The 21,642-nt window shown below is 38.2% G+C and overlaps 1 protein-coding gene across 3 annotated transcripts in view; it reads left to right on the forward strand.

The window, feature by feature from the left end:
- Positions 1 to 21,642, forward strand: part of cdk17 (cyclin-dependent kinase 17) — a 65,562-nt gene that overhangs the window by 26,704 nt on the left and 17,216 nt on the right. For 2 of the 3 annotated variants that reach the window (XM_049473355.1, XM_049473354.1), the window contains 2 exons: positions 5,114 to 5,262; positions 16,751 to 16,915. In XM_049473355.1, coding sequence (XP_049329312.1) covers positions 5,136 to 5,262; positions 16,751 to 16,915 — 292 coding nt within the window. In that variant the 5' untranslated portion in view covers positions 5,114 to 5,135. Of the gene's footprint in view, positions 1 to 2,616; positions 2,755 to 5,113; positions 5,263 to 16,750; positions 16,916 to 21,642 lie in introns of those variants that run through there. The other variant, XM_007232260.4, reaches the window with a different exon arrangement.

Genomic DNA, 21,642 nt, shown 5'->3' on the forward strand with positions numbered 1-21,642 from the left:
GACTAGGGGAAGTGACCGAATCAGACAGTGTGGCATTTCCTTCAGAATTTGCACATATTTAATGGAAAGATACAGGGCACTTATGAACACAAACCATCAAGAAATCCTCTTTGATCTGAGAAAAACATTGTATTTGGTTTAATTAGACTTGCAACTCAAAAGTTCTGTTTTAACTATGCATTTGTTTCCATAATCCATTATGCTAGGTTAGCGTTCCTTTGATATTGTCTGACCCTGAGTTTTGTGGTGAGGACACAAGGAAAGGCTTTTGTCTGATGAGCACAAGAACCAAATGTCCTCAAGATAAAATAAATCTTAACTAATTAGTACCTAATATTTAAAATATATACCTTTTCAGAATGGAAGTGCCTTGGGGAGTAGGGGGAGTGGCTTGTTTTTTTTTCTGAATTAAAATAGAGCCCTTGAATGCTTAGCATTATCTCCCTCTACATCTAGGACCTCCCCCAAGCACCATTGCCTACACACACACACACACACACGCACGCACACGCAAAGATCCATTATAGACATATGAGGGCTTTGTTGTGGTTTGGCTAATGTGGCCTCTCACTGTCACACAGAGTCCCCCTATCTTGCCAGAGGGATGTGTGTGTGTTTGTGTATATGAGTGTGTGTAAGAGCTCACTTTGTATTGGCATATGAAAGAAGATACACTTAATGTCTTTGATTTTCGGGAATTGAAGGGACTGAAAAGAAATTGAGCTCTATTCAGTTTGTTCAATTTTTTTTATTTCATTTTTATCATTTATTTAGGAAATATTTTTCTTCTAATACTAATGTCTAAATATTATTATTAAAAGTTCTTTAGGATGCCACATAACACTTGTCTTGTATTATCTAGTCTTTTTGAGTCCATGCCTTTACTGTTTTGGTAACATGCATAAAAGGCAGACAGGTGGCTTTAATTGTCTAGTTAGTGTTTGTAGATTAGTTCAGAATTGGCCACTACTATTGACTCTAGCTAATGCTGAAATGTAAATAAACCTGTACAAATAAACTACTAAGTACGTGAGATTCCCTCTTTAATTTGTAGATCAGAATAGAATTCATTGGTATTTTGGAATGGTGTAAGGTGAGGTACACCTTAACTATAAACTCCTCTCACCCTGCGCACTTTCCTGTCAAGCTGCTCCCCAGGACAGTGAAATTATGGGGCACAGAGAGTGGCAGGCTGGTAGGCTGTAGATTATTGAGGAGGCGGAGGAGGAACAATGGACAGCACTGTCCTGTCTGCTGTGTGATCACTGGTCAGGAATTGAGGAATGTACTGACTGAAATGTACCAACAGTATCACTGTCCTCTGCAGTACAGTGTACTGAATCCTCATCAAAAATCCAGGGCAACCCCTGGCAAAGGGTGGTGAACAAAGGGTAAGCAAAGGCCGAGAGAAAGAGAAAGAAAGTACATTGTGAGGTAACAAACCCTCCCATCATTTAGTTGGAGATGAGTGGAGATACAGAAAATACTTTTAAGTTTTAATGTTTTTATTTTTATAGAAATGGGCAGCAAGATTTAAAATTATGCTTTAGGTACTCCCATATCATTGCGTGTGTATGTGTGTGTGTGTGTGTGTGTGTGTGTGTGTGCACGCAGGCAAGCTTGTGTTTTAATGAGATGGCCCCCAGCAGAGAAGAAAGTGCTGAGCTTAAAGAACCAGCACATATCTGTCCCCCTGTAGGCCAGCATCAAAGACTGAAATCACATGAGGGGGGGGGGTCATGAACGCGTGTGTGTGTGATGTCTCTAGTGCACAGTGCAGGGGCATTGGGAGGCTATGGGTCTATAAATTAACTGCAATGCACATGTTGCCCCCACCAGATTGTCAGACGTTCTCATTAGGCGGGCTTTTGACAGAGGGTGAGGTTTAGGAAATGCGTGATCAGGGTTTGTGTATGCATTCGCAGGAGAGTGATCTGCTACAACAGACCATTCATGTAAAACTAAAGATACACACCAAGCCTTTTTAAAAAAATCATGGGAAAAGTGCCTAAAAAAATAAGTGTACCTGAAATTAAGTAAACCTATTTTTCATACATGGGTGAGGCATTGACTAAATTGCAGACGCCAGCCCTTAAGAAGAGCAATAAAAACATAAAGCACATATATTGTAAATCATAGGCAGCCATGGTTTGCATTTTGTGCATGATGAGAATCTAAACTTTGCTCAGTGATGTAATTCTGTTTAAGCAGATATGTGCTGTTTCTTCTAGATAAAGTATTGCTTTTGTTTCATTCTTTTAAAGGTCACATTCCATCATTTTTTTTAATTAATTTTAAAATGTCTAGTTGTGGTCTCTAGTATGAATGAATACCATGTGAGATGTTTTTTGTAAAAAGTTTTCAGATGTTTCTGTTTAGCCCTGCTTTATTTCACAGAATTAGAGGTCTCTGAAGAAAGACAGGATTTGGCTGGATTTGGATTATAAAAGAGGGCTTTTATTATACTATTATAGGGCTATTTTTGTAGTATTATGCTGTATTACCTTACAGTTTTTTGCTGATTGTAAAACCTTTTGTGTAAAAACATGTCTGTATAGTAAAGAGTTTGCAAATAGTTGTGCCCTGTCCGGACAGGTCCTGACGCACAGGAATGTCAACTGTTCAGTCACACAGACACACACAGAGCTGCAGGCTGTGTCAGGATTCTCTCAGCTGGCATTACAGTCCGAATCACCAGCTGTTTGACAAGATGTGCTCCATTAGCATCTACAGATTGTGTGTATGGCTTTGTCTGTAAGTATGGTGCTGTGTAGGTCTTGAAAGTGTCCAGATTGTGTTCTGTTCAGTGGCATGTGTGACCCCACTGTGGAATAGAGAGCTAGTGTGTGATGCTGCTGGAGTTGAGGCTTGATGGAGCTGTGACAGTTAGTGCTTTAATTCTTACTAATCCTTCTTTGAGGTAGGGAGGGGAGTTGGCTGGGTCTGCCTCTTTCCCCAAGTCTGTGTCAAACAGATGGTGTGTGTGTGTATTTGTGTGTGTGTGCATACGTGTGTGTGTTAACTTGTTTTTCTGTCAGGACACTTTTGTAGAACAACTCAACAATTCAAAACAAGGTATTGAAAAAGTATTGTTTGGGTATCGGTATCGAATTCAAAGATCATATCGGTATAGAACATTTAAAAATGATACCCATCCCTTGTCCCCCCCTTAACCTATTGTTACTTCTAGTACTCACCACGTCACATGTATAGTAGAACAGAAACCAAGCTCCACCTGAACACAGCCACCTAGCTGCACCGGATATTGTGTGTGTGTGTGTGCGCGCCATATTTCTCTCACTACCTTGATGCTGACTATGCTGCTTCAGGCAGCAGGAAACACCTTGTCCATGGAGCCAGCAGGACTGTTTCTGCCCATTGTGCATGCTCACATGTGCGCACGCACACATACACTCAGCACACATGCAGCTAGTGTGTTCAGATGAAATGGCCCTCTTATTATCTGAGTTAAGGGTCTGGTGTCACCTTGATGTCGGCATGCTGAGATGCTGACCTACCTTTTATTCACTTTCCATTAGCATTACCCTTCTTATCCCATCCATCTCTCAAAAGCACATTGTGTGATTGTCCTTGCCATGTTCCTGTGTACAACGCAATCAGAACGGTCTGTAAAAAAATACAGAAAAAATGTAGCACAGTATTTAGGTGTTTCCGTGAAACACGGATCTGTAGGCAGAGGCCCACGTACAGATTCTTAATTAATTATTGCTGTATAGAGGATTTTAATTGTCAGTTGGTAAATAATTTGGATTCTTTTTCTGTTGAGGTAATAGTTTCCGTAAGTGGTAGTGATTTAGGAGGACATTTACTATTCAAGGCAGAAATTACAGTCAGAAATAATACACCCTCATAAAGTCATTATTTAGAATATTTTAGCAATATTATGGCAACCATGCTTCAGATTTGCTGCAGATTTACCGTAAGTACTATAGGTGTGTGAATGAATACAGATGGGTGCATATGTATTAGTGCTGAATGGTATGACCTCAAATCAACATCACAATTTATTAAAGAGTTGACTTTGATTTTAGTTAATGAATGTTCTTTGGTACAAGCAGCTTGAGTTGCTTAGATGGCTCAGCGTTTGAGTTCTTAAACCTGTTACTTCCGTGTTGCAGACTGGACAGGGGGAGTCGCATATACACACTTTAAGAACAGCCAACCAAATATGGACCAGAATAAATTGGTTATAGGTTTTGAATGTTGGTTTTGATTAATTCCAGTCAGTTGCCCAGCTTTGCCAAGTTTTGAGAGTTAATTGAGCTTGTTTGAAGTTAATGCCATCAGTCTAAATAACAGAGTTATTTTGATTTCATGCAAGAAGTGTTTTTGTTGCAGTGGTAGTCATTGCTATTTATGAACATTCTATTTCAAAAATATTTGTTTGCTATGGATTTGTATGTAAAAGTGTGTGTGTGGTTGTGCATGCCTGTATTCTTGTGTGTTTTATTAATGTGCTGAGGTGTCTATAATGACTGTTTTCTGCCTTCCATGAATATTTTATTAAAAGCTTGTTGATTATTCATGAGTGAGTTTTTCTTCCCAGTTTTTCTCCATTTTCTTTTCTTGCCTTTGTCATGTGGACCATGTTTAAGGCCTGAAGTTGAAGCTTTTCCAGCAGACTTTACCATAGCCTAGCTGTGCGCAGGGCTGAAAGCTGAATTCTGTGTAAAACAGAATATGCGAATGTGCTTATTTGTAGAAACCAGTTGTTTATTATGATGGTTCATTAATTCTACTTCCTCCTGTTCCATCCTAAAGATGGCTGTTGCCTAGAAATGCCTCATGTTCTAGCTGTCCTTTATTTTTTTAAAGCTTTAGTAGTGCATGCTGTTGAAGAAAATGACTGTTAATGCTGATTAACTTATCAATGGTGCACTGCACTGAAAGGAGTTTTAGTTGCACTGGGAGTTTTTATTGTGTCTTGGACAGATGTTTTCTAACATAGTTCAGTTATTTTATATTATATTACAAGTGGAAGTATTGTTTGCGTCTCTTGAAGGTACATTTGAACAGTTTTACAATATATTTGTAAATTCATAGTAACTAACAATGAACTTTAGTGTAATAAGTTCTATTTGTGTCTTAACAGGCGTCCTCTGCCTCAGAGGCCCATGGAGAAGATGAAGAGATTTAAGAGGCGATTGTCGCTTACACTCCGCGGCAGTCAGACCATCGACGAGTCCCTCTCTGAACTTGCCGAGCAGATGACCATAGAGGAGAACAGTAGTAAGGACAGCGGTGAGTATATTTAGGTGTTGTCTATATGGATTGATTTGAAGGGTAATTTAAATGCATTGACTTTCTCAAGCTTGTCTGGAGTCTTTTCGAACATAAACATTTTCGCACATTACATTTTTTTAATTTTTTTGCAAAATGTTTGTTTTAATTCTACACCAAATTTATCCCAAAAAATGTGGAGTTAGAAATTCTCACACTTAAACTTGTAAGTTGTACGTTTTTTTTTTTTTTTCCCTCTTCTCCATTTTCTCCCCAATTTTGCTCAGCCCACTTTTAGGACTCCCTCTATCACTAGTAATGCCCCAACACACCAGGAGGGTAAAGACCAACACGTGTCCTCCGACACATGTGAGGCCAGCCACCGCTTCTTTTCGAGCTGCTGCAGATGCAGCACTGCCGAGTAGACAGTGCGCTTGAAAGAAAGTGCAGCGACTCGGTTTCTGTATATCAGCTCACAGATGCCTGTGCTGCGAACATCACCCTTTAGTGATGTGTGGAGAGAGCGCCATCTACCCACCCAGAGGGTGGCAGTTGATGGCAGCTGATGTCAGCTGATGGCAACGCTGCATGAGCAGGGGTTTGAACCTGCAACCTCTCGCTCTTAGTGGCAGTGCTTTAGACCGCTGGATCGCTTGGCACACTTTAAGTAGAGTTAAACAGTGGCCAGAGTGCTCATGATAAGGAGATGTGTTTGTGTGAGGTCTGGTAGTCGGGACCAGATAGATGGGACGTGCAGGCATTTCATCAAGGTATTACTTCGGGAATACGTCACAGAAGTTATTACCATACACATGACAGCAGGTGTGGTAATGATTGTGACCTGTGGGGTCTGAATAAAGTTCTCTAAAAAAACAGACAAGCAACTCTGGCAGAAATATAGCTGGCCAATATAACAATGATTCATCATATTGTGAGTGTTTATTTTCTATATTGCACAGCCTCAGTAGGAAATCACATTTAAATTAAATGCGAGAGGCAACTACAAACTCAGCAGCTCAGTCCTGTATTCTTTAACATCCATGGCAAAAGTCATGGGACACAATAAAAATTTTGGTCACGTGACCTGTAGCATGTCCGTGTAGTCATGCTTTGCATTTGTCATTGTTAATTCTTAATTACAAAAAGGTTTTTATGTAATCAAAAATTGTTCTTCTAAAGTAACATTTGTTGCACCTTTCATTGTGTAAAGAGTGTAATCGAACTGTGCTGTTAAGAGGTCAGAGATTGACATCTCTACTATATAAGCTTATCTGTGTTTGGCTCTGTGTTGTGTTTGCTGTGTCACTGTAAGGGTTAAGTGGTGGAGATTACAGGCTGCTGTAGGACCTTGATTAGTTGTGGAATTGAAGTGATGGAAAACCTGTACAGCAGTGGAAAAAAGTGCTTTACTGTATTACACGGCAGAGAGCAGGGGTCCTTATAGAAAGATTAACAGATTTTGTAAGCCACACAAAGCAGCTAAGCAACCTTAATAAGTGGAAAGTTCATAGAACCTCTTATAGACACTTAATAAAATAGCTAGCACCTTGTACACATTTGTGTTTTTATGTAGCACACATTGTATTTTATTTTTAAGTCATATATAGGAGGTCAAAGCACAGATATTTAGGCGGGTTGTCCAACCTGAAAGTTGTTCTTGAAATGTGTACATTTAGTTTTGGTTTCCCTCTGGAGTTCACTAAAGAACTTCTGTCAAATTCTGTAATCATCACCCACATTGCCCTAAACTCCACATCGATTGGTTCATAGTGTTTGTTGGACTTCAGTATGTTATCAATTTGGTGAGTTGCGTTTACAGTAGTTGCCTTTCTACCAAAATTCGCCATCCTTCGAATGCACACAGATTACAAAACAGAATGTTTTGTAACAGTTTTTAGCCTTTAGGCTTCTTTTATGATTCGTTATTATCAATTACTATTTACTCGAGACTATTCCTGCCTTAACTAAAACTTGTTTTTATCTATAACTTTTTTTTTTGTTTTGTTTTGTGTAGGGGAAAATGTATGCAGTTTAGCTAATAGTGTTCAGAGAAGTTAGACAAAGTCCTGTTTTTTCTGGGTTGGTGTGTCATGTTTTCAATAAACTGCTTTGCACTTCTGTGAAAGATTTGGTCTAAATGCAGAATTTAATTTATTGACTAAAACCTAATTTTTCACTAATTTGGGAGTGACATAACCGATTACTCTGACATCCATGTAATCTGTATTTAAATCCAGATTATGTGTTAAGAGTAACTCACTCCAAGCCTGTAATCACACACTGCTGTGTTAATCCCTTTGCCTCACATTTCTGAACAAGCTCGATGTTTTACTCCATATACTTAGATTTTGCCACTGAAACTGCCATTGAAAACTGCAGTAAAATGTATGCATGACCGGGACAGTCCAGGTCAAGACTGGGTAAATGATGAACTAGAGAAATCGTTACTGTTTTTATCAGCGGTGACTGGTGTATAATTAAGGCTGGAAGGGGGAACGGAAGACATTATTTCTCTTTCTTCCCTTTTTTCAGCACTTGTTCATTATTCCTTCTCCAAGTCAGCTGGTAATTACATAAGTCATCACAGTCCTGTGAGCAGAGTTTGTGGAGAATGTAGCATGTGACTGTAAGAGTTGAACTGATTTAGCTCCTCTGCCTACAGGCACACTTAATTGATAGTCTCTGGTAATAAACAGGCTGATTCAAAGCGGACAATCAGGCTTTATACACTGTGAACTCATTTTGGTGTCGTTTTAAATAAAACTGCAGTCTCGTTCTGTTGCTGTCCTTAAATGTACCGGGAAAATTAATCTGTTTTCTATAGCTAAAATCAGCTACTGGGCAGTGCAATAATATTTTTTGATGGTAGGTTTTAGTTATTTGTTGTTTTGGAGACGAGTTACATTATGTTTTATGCAAAAGCTAAATCTGCACTGGTATAATTTTCCAAGACGTATCTACCAAAGGACAGATTACCTGTCCAAAATATAAATATTTGCTATTAATATGTGTGTGTATTATTAATACGACATGGATTACTGATTTCTGAAGAAATCTGGTGAACATTCCTGTATTATTTAATATTTGTTAATTATGATTTTTGGTTTGTCATGTTGTAAAACTAATACAATTTTTTGAGTTTATTCTAGGGCTTGTAACTGCTGAAAAACTCTGGATGTTGGGACCCTCCCTTGACATGGAGCTTTTAAGGGGAAGGGCAGCAGGGTGCGATTTGTGCAGCGTCCGGTTCATTGCGTGCACACGGTGCATAGGCAGCTGTGCCAGTAGACACAATTCAAAAGAGCTGGCTAATTTCCTGCCTCAAACCTTCCTGAATTATACAGTTCAAATGCCACAGTTAGGACATGTGCCCCTACCAGCTACTGCTAAAATTGGGACTGCAGGAGAATGAATGTCTGTACTGCTAGTTTATGAAACCAAGCTGCCCCTCATACCAAAGGCTGCGCATAACCTTATGCTTTGATTATGTTGACATTTCCTAAAGTAAAAAAGACTGCTTTGACTGGGTTTTACAGTAGTCTGTCTAAATGTGAATGTTGTAGATGAAGTAATAGTCTTGCTTTTATGTTGGTAACTGCTATTGCAGTTCATTTAAATCACTGATGTTCTTGTGTGTATGTATATATTCTCATATATTCTAAACTTATGTTGTGGATTCACTCATTTGCACACCGAGTGCATGTTGGGTTGTTTCTGGTAGGGTGACCGTATTGTTGACCAGAGTACTTTGAAACAGGCTGCTGAATGATTTATAAGGACCCTGCCATTACGTAACCATCCATTCCCAGAGAGTCGTCTTCTTTTACTCTGCTCGCCTCAGTGAGCACCTGCTGCACATGAAGCAAAAAGCCTTTGGTAAACCACATTTTTTAAAACACATTTGCCAGTATAACTGTAATTGTTTTGTGCCCGAGGACTAAAGAAATTAGTTATGACTAAGCTGTAAGCTGTGAAGTGCAGCAGCTTTCACATGGTAGCCTTCAGAAGCTGACATGTATTATTCCAATGCCACAGAGCATGTTTCATTCCATTTTTTGTAAATCTGTATCCTGTAATGTGGGGTGGATGCTGATTCTCTGATGAAGAAGCGTAACATTGAGATCATGCCTGAAAGTCCACCTCACCATGAGTTCTGAACTGAGCTGAACAGAATGTCTCAGTGTGTACAGAAAAAGGTTACAAGCATGCTGTATGTTTAAACCCTGTTTTAGCCTTGGCTTTATCTACTTTCTCTCTTTTGGCTTTTTCTGTGCAGAAAGTCCTCACCTCCAGCTAGGGTTGGGTGCTATCCACTTTTTTCATACTGTGTTAAAACATTACTGGCATTTATAGTATTACTGCTGGCAATTGCGTAAGTTCTGAGTTTAGGTGGTTACAGTACCGTCACATTCTGGGTTGTTTTAAACTGAAAAAATGATCAAATAAAAAAAATGTAACTTGAAAAAAATGCACTCATGTTTGAGTCAGTCATACAGTCAATGTTCCACTGAAGTTTAGCAATATGCTAAGAGAAAGGATTTATAGTTTAAGCACAAGTAATGCTGCTGTTTTTGTTCTTAACAAACAAAATGCTAATTGTTTTCGTTCAACCTAGATCCAGAAACATAGAGTCTCTCTCAGGGGGGCAGAGTGAGAATCTTAGGAGTGTTGTGAGGCACACCTTGCACATACCATGTCCAGGTTTAGTGGCTTTTCTACAATTTAAATGGCACACACATGGAGTAAATTTCAGTCCCCCCCCAGAGATTGCCCCTACCCTGTGACCATCTTAAATGCTATTTTGACCTATAAATTAGAGACAGATATTTGGCAGGTCTTACACGTTATATTTATGAAATTCTTTCCTCGTTTGGAGATGACGTTAAAATGTTTTAATATAGCTTTATACGGTATTACTGCTATGTCAACCAACCCTACCTCCAGCACAGTACTCACCTGACTGCCATCTGCAAAGCTTGTTTGGGAGAAACCCAAGCCTTCTCCCAGTATAATCAGAAAGTAGGTTGAAATGTCCGTATCTGATCCAAAGAATTTTGATTGGGTCCAATTAATGGATTAATGGATCCAACATTTACTTTTAAATCCGAACCACTCTCGTAGCAAAGCATCTTGAGAAGTCCTCTTGTGATTACCAGACATGATTATTAGCAGCCATAGTGAATAGCTTTCTACTATCAGTGCATTTTTGTAGTTTTTAAAAAAATCACAGGCTGGAATTGGATCAGAGAGCAAGACACTTGTGTAGTGTGGGGCTTCTGTTTTTCACTGAAAATTATATTTTGTGGGGCTTTTTACATTTTCAACATTGATTAGGATTTTGAAATCTTGTGATCTTTGACAGGCTTTTAGTGCACACAAGCATTTAGTTGTTTTGCACGTGCGCATGCATGCACATACACTCACAGTATATATGAAAGAAAGAATTGGCAGAATGTGATGCCCCAAGGCAGACACACCTCAGCTTAAAATCACCGTGGCTAATGGCAAATACTGGCTAGAGTGGTTTAAGGATTGGGCTGTGTTTTCTGAAGTGTTGGTGCTCCATCTAGCTCTTTTGAGGTGAAATGGAGTGGTATTTGCAAAATGTAGCGTAAACTAAAGAGTTATCCATTTTTAATTTTACAATATTAGAGCAGGGTGAAAAGGGAGGAGGCTTTTACTACAGCAAATAGGGGAATAGCACATTATAATACTCTAGGTTTTGGAAGAAATTTTAAATGAGCAGATGTCTGCAAAGTTATGGACAAAACGTACATGCTTGTGTGTTTGAGATTGTGTCACTGCTGCAGTAGTTATTGGATTTGTACATAGATCCTGAGGAGACAGTCACCAGGGAGCAATGGAACCAGCCCTTGTGGCACAAGAGCTCATGCCATTCTCACTGGAGCTCTGTTGCCTAGCAACAAGTCATGTAAAAGCCTCCCTAGTAAGAAGTTGCTTACGTGTTGTACTCTTGCACTCCAAATGAGTAAGATGAAGCTGGGTTATGGTTATGAAGAAAGGAAACTTAAAAGTGTATACTGTGTATACTCCAAAATCATCAGAAATGTTTTCTTAATGCTTCCTAATGTTTTCAATGCTTAAAAGCAAATCATATGCAGTCAGTGTCTTTCTGTAGTATAAAGTATATAGTCACCAAAAGTTTTAGCATTCTTAAGAAACTTATATCATAATATAAACATGATTTTTCCGTTCCAATAGACAAGCTTTTTTTTTTTTTTACTAATTTGTTTTTGGTAGACACTGACTGCATATGATTTGCATTTAACCATTAAAAACATTAAGAAGCATTAAGAAAAATGTTCTGACAATTTTGCAGGATACACGGAACTATTTAGTTTTCTTTCTTCATAACCATAACCCAACTTCATCTTTCTCATTTCACAAAAAAATATATTGTAAATGCCTAAAGAACACTAACCAAGTTCACATTTCATTACAAAGAGTGGAATTAATATGAAATTTGCTACATTTTAATACAATTCAGTCTACTATGAGGGTATTTTCATTTTAAATTTGTGACTGCTTATGCATTTATTCTGCTGTCAGTATATTGAAATAGTTATAATGATGTTTGAAAATGTAATTTAATGTATTTTTACACTTCCTTCAAAAAAAGTACTTTAAAAAAATGTGCTCACTTGTTCAATTTGCCACTTACACACAAGTTTCTGATCTCTCTCTGATATATTTTAACTTTAGCTGTGTTTTATCTAATTGTTGGCTGCTACACTTGTATCAACCACCTGCATAGCATAGAATATTAGAAATCAACTCCAGACTTGGCTTTTAATTTGTTATAAAATAATGAGGGAGCTGGTAACACCTGATAATGAAACAGCTCATTAGTCAGCGTGCAATTACTTTTAAGCCGGTGAAAGTGGACGGACTAAAGAGTTATGCAATATTTTTGTTTTAAACTGAACATTTACACTTCAGTCACATCTAGATAGCTTCATTTAGATTCATCACAAATTGTGGCTGTCTGAACTAGTACAGAGCCTTACAGATTCTCTTTGTGTAGACAGCCCTCAGTTCCCATATTGCTGCATGCAGCAACAACATAACTTAATACTTGAAACAACAGCTTTGAATGTTAAATAAATCTGATAAGGGGGCAGTTCTTCAGTGTGACTGATCCCAAGTGTCATAGGCCAAAATTGTAAGCGCGTGCGTGCGTGTGTGAAAGAGAGAAAACAAGGCTTCATGTTTTGATTTAGATAAACTTGAGAGGAGCCTTTATCTCCTTATGTAACCCAAATTAACCCAGTGCTGTAACCCTGTGAATGTGCATAAGGGGTCGAAGGCGCGAGGGAACAGTATCTGGTAGCTGAACAGGTGGCATTGGCAGGAGTGTGTGCGCACAGGCACAGGTGGTAGAGACAGGTGGAGAATGGTGGACACACAGACCAAAACATGTACTCACTAAGCACTGAGGCTACACTCAGTTTTGGTGCTTCAAACTAATGGTAAATTACCTCTCCAGAGGCTCAATTTTACCTTAAGTATTCAGACTACCTTAAAATGTTCTGCTGATTAAACATAACTGATGTTCTTTTAAACCTTTTTGTCACAGCATGTTAGGTCTTAACTTTACACAACTATTTGTTGGCAAGATGAGAGAAAAAGTGAAATATGCTCTAAAAGTGAAATATACATGTGGATTGGCACAGTAATGTAATAGGGTTTTAAAGAACTATGGCTCCAAAAATGTTAAACAGTGCAATAGCAGTAATACTGCCCGCAGTGCCAATGACTTATAAAGCATTCATCCAATTGCAGCCAGGGTGCAATCAACATGATTCTGATATTTTAAGATAAAAATTATTACAATTAATTAATTAATTAATTAATTAATTAATACAATATCAAGCCAGTGTATCCAAAAACTGTGGCCTACTGGGAAAAAAAAAAGCAAGCAAGTGTAGCAAGCAGTCATTCGAAGTGGATGAACCCAATGATAATGGCAGCTTGACCCATTATTAAACTGTATGATGGAACTGAATTTTAATTTGACCTACTGTTGTCATTTCCAATCACATCTCCATGCTGTTTTAGAAGAGTTTTTGAACAGTTTATTTAATGGTATTTTGCTATAGCATAAGAAGACTGATCTATATTTAGGAGTAGAGTAATGGGCTCCTTGCACTCACGGCTCTGACGCATTTCCGTTTTCAAAAAATACGGCTCGGACGTTTCCGGTTGTATTGTTTACATTCGCCTGTATAGGCAAAACGTACATTTTTTACTAGCGAGAGGTCAAAATGAGTATCCAGCGTGAAGTTTTCAAGCCGTTTTAAGCACTGCTGTGTTCCTTTTTGCACGGCGTCGACTAAGTTTTATGGAAGCTTTAGGCTTTCATAGCTTCCCTGCTCAGAGTGATTTAATAAACAGCGGCTAATGAACATCAGTCGGCACCACTTTACCATTTCGCTGTATGAAAGGTCTGTAGCAAACATTTAATACCAGACTACCTGGTTAAACCAAAAACGTCAGAAGCTTGGAGACGACTGGCAAAGCATGCAGTGCCACTGCTTGGAATAATTGGAATATGGAATAATTAACGTGACAGCACCCAGGCTCCACGTGTTTGGGATAGGAGATCAGCTAAAGGTACTTGCCTGAATGATCCACCACCTAGCATTTTTATTATAGTTAGATTATTATTATTATTATTATTATTATTATTATAGCTGGCATTAGTATTATTATTATTATTATAGCTAGATATTATTATTATCATTATTATAGCTAGCATTATTATTATTATAGCTAGATATTATTATTATAGCTGGCATTTTTATTATTATAATTATAGCTAGATATTATTATTATTATTATTATTATAGCTGGCATTTTATTATTATAATTATAGCTAGATATTATTATTATTATTATTATTATAGCTGGCATTTTTATTATTATTATTATAGCTAGATATTATTATCATTATTATTATTATAGCTAGCATTATTATTATTATTATAGCTAGCATTTGTATTCTTATTTTTTACTATTATTATAGCTAGCATTATTATTTTTATTATTATTATTATTATAGCTAGATATTATTTTCATTATTATTATTATTATTATTATTATAGCTAGCATTTGTATAATTATTTTTATAATGATCATTATAGTTAGAATTATTATTATTACTAGCATTTTATTAGACTTCCATTTGATAACAGAAGAAACTAACAACTATCAGTAATGCACCTAGCAAGCTAGTTAGCTATACTAGCTAATGCTGAGCTGTGTGGGCTAACGTAAAATATAAGAAAAAAATCTTCGTAGTTGTGTAGGTATGAAGATGCATATAGTTTAAAGCCTTTCTCTAGCTTTCTATTGGTAGGCTTTACTGGTCTCCTCGACGTTGAGGTTAATTTTTAGAAGCTCTTGTAAACACCAGCTGAAAATACTGCCATAGCGAGTGTATTAGAAAATCCAAACAGGAAACGCTCGAGCAGCACTGATGAGAATGCGGAAGTAGTTGTGCAAAGAGCGCATTGACCACCTTGGCTGGAGCAGATAGTCTGCGGAAACTGACTACAAAAAACGGAGTTGTAGTCAAGCTGTCTAGCAAATCAGATCATTGATCATGTGGTTGTGTAGTGTTGGATCCATTATCAGTCACTCTTTTCATTTTTTATGGAATAGTCTGTTTGCATAAGCTGACCAACATGACCTAATTATTTGTTAGCCAGCCAGCTAATTGGTGTAGTTAATAGCAAACAGAGCTGAATTACAATGGGTTTGGTAGAAATGTTAATTATTTCATAATAAAATACATGATCAGCTCTTTTACTGTTGAAATATTGTATTACACTTACAGGACAAAGTGAATATTCAGTGGAAATATGCTTTGCTTCGGTTAAAGACAATGTTGTAAACTCAAGGAAGGCAGTCTGAGACATCTAAAAAGTGAGTCTGGGAGAAGAGGGCTACACCTCTGGTCTCTGCCGCACTGGCAACACTGGTTACAAAGCTAACAACAAGGCAGACAAATTTGACTTAATTTCTTTTGAATGAAAGAAAACTACAGTGTCCTGGTTAGCTGCTTTTTTGGCGCTGTTTCAGTTGTTCTTATAAAAAAAAGAATTCAATTTTGAGGCATTCCTAAGACTCATACAAGTTTGAAATGTTTCTAGCCACATAGAGGAAACGAGATATTTTTATAGACAAGTGCCTGGTGATGCCATGTAGAGAGGAATCTCTGAAGCATGCTAAAGGAAACCGCCACCACACACTAAATTGAATGTCTAAGGTGGTGGTGTCTGATGTCTGAAACTTATATTTCTCTCTAAAACACTGCCCCTGCACCCCACTCTGTGTATACATACAGATTATGTGCGTCTTCTATTGGTTAAATGTTGTCATAGTGACAGTGGTGCACCAATCAGCTGAGGTTTCTCAAATGCTGCCAGTTGTAGTTCAAGGTAATGTTGTCATGGCAACAGATGTACTCTGATTGGCTTGCAAAGAGATGAAAAGTGAAAGGTGTGTCTGATGATCTTTCTGGATCACTCTGTGTTTCTTTTGCTCTCTCTTTCTCTCAGTTTTTCCCTCACCCCCTCTTTCTCACTTATTTTTATGTTTTTTTTATTGCAACATATTTCTAGTATTTTATTTCTCAACAATGTCAATGAATATTTTAGCATTGATTGATTTAGAAGCCAATGTCACAACATGTTTTCTGTCCATCCTGAGTTTAAGCACTGTTATTTTTCTTAGGACTGTAAAGTGAAGCGCAGTGGACAAATAATTAATTTTGTTTGGGTTAGATTAAAGAAGGTAATTTTCTTTTTGGTAGATGTGTACTTTATACTTTTTCTTTTGGGAATATAATACAGCATCTTCAGTACTGTGTGTTTGCTTTTATCAGCGCATCACAGCAGAGCACCCTTACTGTTAATGGCATTTTAAGCATGGAATGCTTTCCTGCTGGGTTACTTAACATGACGCCTTTGCTTGGGTGCTTAGTTCTTGCCTAGGTTACCTAGAGTAGCTCTTTCATTAGCCACCAAAATTATGAGCTTGATTTGGATGGAGCTGCAATCTTGCTGACTGACCTTGTTACTGCTCCTTTTGCGGGCAAACTAAAAAAACACATTTTAAAGCATTTAGGAACTAAAGGAACTATTGTATGTTCAACCCATCTAGTTGTACACTGCCTTATAGTGTCAGACTATATATTAAGTTTATATACCAAATAAAGTTGATCAAGACAACCTTTGACAGGATTTCCACACTATCAACATGTTAAGTCACAAAGTACAGAAGTAAGTTTCCTGCATCCACACCTGTCATATTATTATTATTGTTACATAATCACCTGACCACAGTCATTATCCTGGTAATCACATTTCATAATCAAATGATGTTGCACCAAGCAGAATCTGTATCTGCTAAGGTTCTCATAATAAAGATAAATATAGGACAGCTGTAAATGAGTAATTGAGATGATTTTTCTTTGTTGTTTCAGAACCCATAGTGAGGAATGGCCGGCCACCCTCGTCACACAGCATGCACTCATTCCTGCACCAGTACACAGGGTCCTTTAAGAAGCCTCCTCTGCGCCGGCCTCACAGCGTCATCGGAGGCAGTCTGGGCTCCTTCATGGCCATGCCTCGCAATGGCAGCAGATTGGGTAAGCCAACCTAGTGACCTTGTATTCTAGCAGTCAGCGCAAGGCCATGACAGTGGACTACTTATCTCTGTGGTGTATTAATTATTTGTTATGTGCGTATGTTTAATCAGTGTGGTCTATTTCTCTTTATTGAAAGATTTGCATTAATATTCAGTTTGCGTTCAGTAGTTTCTAAATATTGATCCCAGTTGTTGAAAAACTTCTATCCAACTCATTCATTTGAAAGAAGGGTAGACAACATGATAGACACTGGCTATGTATGATTTAGTTAAATACAGTGTTTAAAGTGCCAAACAATAAAAAATGGGAAACTTGAGCTTTTCTAAGGAGGTCATTCGCTGTCTTATGAAGGAACAAGAACGGTTTGCAAAAGTTATAAATGTAGGCCATTTATCAGCATTTATTGCTTTTGTGATAATTTGTAATATTCACAGCTTTTTCAATGAGTGGCAGAATCTTTTTTGACTCTTTGTACTGCTCACTACGTATGTATATGCATGTATTTTATACTATTTAGAAGAATAATGTTTTTCACTATTACCGAATATTACCAACTAAAACTTCGCTAATAAAAGCTTATAGCTGATGAATGTAATGAGACTAGGCCCATTATTATAGGTCATCAGTATCTTATATATAGGCAACCTCAGTACAACAGACTCACGTCTTCTGTCTCTGTAGTTAAAGAGGTGTTTTGTCTGGCTCATGTGGGGGTGTTAAAGCGTGGAGTGAGCATGCTCAAACAGGCAGGAAGTGAGTCAGAAGAGGGTTGCTAGGAGGTGAAGCAGCGGGAAGTGTGTGTCACTGCTCTGACAGTTCCGTCCTGCTGCTCGCATAGTGCGTCTTGGTGTGTGGTTCCCATACCCGCAGACATTATTTACCTGAGACACACACACACATGTCCAGACGTGCTCGTCTCTCATGCACGCACATTCTCTCATCTGTTACTGTTGACGTCAGACACAGTATGCGCGTGTGTTTGTGTGTCTGAAAGACATAGAGATAGACGTGTAATTCTTCCTGTGTTTATTTTCTGGAATAAAATGCATTGGGAAAGCTTAAGCTGAGGTTTGGGAAGGTTGTCTGAGTTAAATAAGGCACTCAGTTGTGTGAGTTTTGGCGAGGAGTTTGACCCAGTTTCACTTCAGCTGTATTTTCCATGCACTTGAGAAAGTGGAGCAGTTTCTGTACTCGCCTTGCGTTTCTAGAGAGACCAGAAAAGAGAATGAGAAGTGTTGGAGAGCTTCTTACAGATAGACAGACAGGCAGTGAAAATGAAAGAGCATGTTGGACGTGATGGTGACAGAATGTTGACAGAGAGAGAGAGAGGGAGAGGACGTGTGGAAAGATGAAGGTTGTCTCTGGAGATTTGACACAGCAACTCATTACCTCTCAGCAGGGGCATACCAGCTCCTCCAAATCTGTGGGGGGAGGAGATTCAGGAATCACCCTAAAAATACCTTTTTTTTTTAAACAGTTTAAACTCCTTTTTACAGTTTAACAAGGTTTATGATCTGGCACTAGAATAAGGCATGTGTAAAGATCGTCTTCTGTCTGTTAATATGTCTCATAGGTGTTTAAAGTTGTATGTTGAAATAATCTCTGCTGTAAATGCGTTCTGTCCTCACTCACGATTCATGCCTCAGACACCATCAGTAAGCCTGGCCTGAGCCAGAGTCATTACACAGTGGACTTTCTATACTGGTATGTAGAAGGGGTGAAACCTCAAAACTCACGGATTGGCTCAAACTACAGGGTGTATATGCTTTTTTTCTTATGAGGGACAAATATAACATTGCTTTCAGCAGACACTCCAATGTATCACTTTTATTTATCTGCTGTGTTCTGATACTCATGGTTGAGTGATGTTGTTTCAACTGCCTTTACTTTAATTCCTGCCTGAGGGGAGTTATTATTACACCTATTACAAGTAGCTTTGGCTAAATTTGAATCGCATTTTGTAAAAAAAAAAAAAAAAAAGAAATTAATAAATAAAAAGGAAATTGCAAGCCGAATCCAAATCAGGGTTTCTGCGGTGGTGTAAAAGTGTGCACATGTGCAAGGATGTTCAGTGACTTGTGGAATATAAATAGTTTTTTGCTTCTTTACTGCCTGGTACAATTTCATCAAATATATTCCAGCTATATAGTTCTATATATCCAATATTGTATTTTACTTCAATTTTTGACACTCAGAGGGCATTAATAATATCGACTAAATTAGTTAAATATTAGATCATACAACCCCTGGCAAAAAAATAAATAAATTCACCGGCCTCGGAGGATGTTCATTCAGTTGTTTAATTTTGTAGAAAAAAAAGCAGATCACCGACATGACACAAAACTCAAGTAATTTCAAATGGCAACTTTCTGGCTTTAAGTAACACTATAATAAATCAAGATACAAAATTGTGGCAGTCAGTAACGCTGAATTATTTAGGCCAAGCAGAGGGAAAAATTTTTATTATTATTATCCATAATTCTTTACCGGGGTTGTATTTGGGTTCAAATTCATCTGATTTCAGCTAACCTTTGAATTGAAATGGGTTGATACTGATTAATAGATTTTACGCTGTTTTGAATTACTTCGATATTTTATGCCTATGATGGTGTTTTTGATTATTAAAAATAATATATTATCTTATATTTGTCTTAAAGTATTCCAGTGTGTATGAGGTTGGCTGGCACCTATATAAAACTACAGAGTAACACACGGCACTCACTTTGTTTTGTTATCATGCTTTAGCTCACTAAGCACAGTCAGGGAAATGCACTAGACAGTAGGGGTGGGAATCGATTACTATCTCACGATTCGATTCGATTCCGATTTTGGGGGCCACGATTCGATTCAAAATCGATTTTTGATTCAAAACGATTTGAATTATAAAAATTTCTGCTTCTGGCTTATGAATCTTATTGAAAAAAAAACCCTCCATAATATACACTGGTCCTGGAGCAAGTAATGTGTTACAAAAACAATAAAATGTGCAGGAATGTGGGTCCTCAGTGACAGAGGAATCACTGGGATATCACAATGACGTTAATGAACAATAAATAAATAATAAATAACACTGCTTTATTACCAGGCTACTAGCGGTGGTGTGTAGGTGACGCTGCTGGGCTGATGTGATGATAGCAGTGGAGCGCTAAAGTTCAGGAGCAGCTGCTGATTAACTAGTTAATTTAAGGTCGTTGTATTTCTTCAGAAAGGGGGCAGGAGGTGGAGAAATTAATTCATATTGTCCATTCCTTAATTCCTCTGTGATGAGGAGCTGAAATGAGCTCTGATTAGCTTATTGTTATTTTTCCGTTCCGCCTTAAATGCTGCAGCCCGCAGCCACCTGTAGCGTTATTTAAGGTGGAACTGGAAAGTTAGCTTGTTAGCTAGCTAACAGTTACTGAAACTAACTACTAGCGATCTTTTTTATGCTTGTTATGAAGCATTCTGCCATAAAACATTAAAACTACACGTTAATCTAAGGTAATATAGTGCTTGTTCTGCCATCTTACCGGTGATTCTCAAACACCTACTACGCTCTGTGTGGGTCTGGAAGACCTCGGTTTGAAGGGACAAGCGGGTTGCCAGGTCCAACAAAAATACCCAGCCCAAAATCAGTCCAAAACCCGCCCCTCAGAATCGATTTTGGGACATTTTAAATCGATTCTGAATCGTAGTAAATGAGAATCAAGATTCTTATGTGAATCGATTTTTTGGCACACCTCTACTAGACAGCTAAACTTGTAGCATCATAAAATAAGTTCCAGCTCCCTTCCATTTCTCTCAGTCTGTTCTCAGTAATTGCCTGCATTGATGTGACTGTGTGCAGAACTGTTATGTGAACGCTTCCCATTGAGAAGCTTTATGGTCCTGGGCTTGTCTCTTTTCTTGTATTTTCCTTTCCACTCCACTCCCGTCTCCTCCCTTCCCCTCTGGGGGTAACAGGAGAGTAGAGGGCAGCTGGATGCTGTAATTGTTGGCCCTGAGGTTAGGCACTCTTTACTTCCTTAGTCAGATGAAAGGCTGGGTATATTTCACTGTGGGGGGGACTGTGGGGAGCAGAAAGCCTCTCCCTGAAACAGCCCTCTATAAAACTACAGCCCACAATTAAAGAGAGCACACCTTTCACTCCCTGTCCTATATGATGACATAATGTCAGTTGCGCAATAAATTATGAGACCGCACTATCAATGTTGTGTGGGTATCCTGAGTATGCCTGGCTTATGGATGTTGTTGTTTTAATGTTTCATATTGGATTAGTGTTTGTGTAATTATGTTTACTTTTGCAATACAGCACATCAGGCAAATTGTGCAAACTTTCAAGAGAATTCTTCTCAAGCCCATTTAAGATGTGCTTGTTAACCAAGAATTTTTCTGAAACAAACTGGGGTAGCTATAAGTGTGAACTAGGACAGGGGTGGTTGTTCCTGGCTCTGGAGATATAACGCCCTGCAGAATGTAGCATTTCCAGGTAGTTCAAGCCTTCAGGGACATGTGAACATTGTAGATTTGTGGATTGATCTGAAATTCCTAAAGTGGTCATCCCTCCGTCCAGAAATAAGCACCTCTAGAGGATAATGTCAGAGTGGGACTATATAGAATTTACATAGCATTTCTTATGGATCTGGTGCAAAACCAAGATGCTATGATGCTTTGTACAGCTGCTACCCTTTCTGGAAAAGCGTGTACCTATCTGGTTGGTTATCTATTGTCCCACTGTGATCTTCCAC

The sequence above is a fragment of the Astyanax mexicanus genome, chromosome 2 (assembly GCF_023375975.1).
Source record: "Astyanax mexicanus isolate ESR-SI-001 chromosome 2, AstMex3_surface, whole genome shotgun sequence".
NCBI classification, from domain to species: Eukaryota; Metazoa; Chordata; class Actinopteri; order Characiformes; family Acestrorhamphidae; genus Astyanax; species Astyanax mexicanus.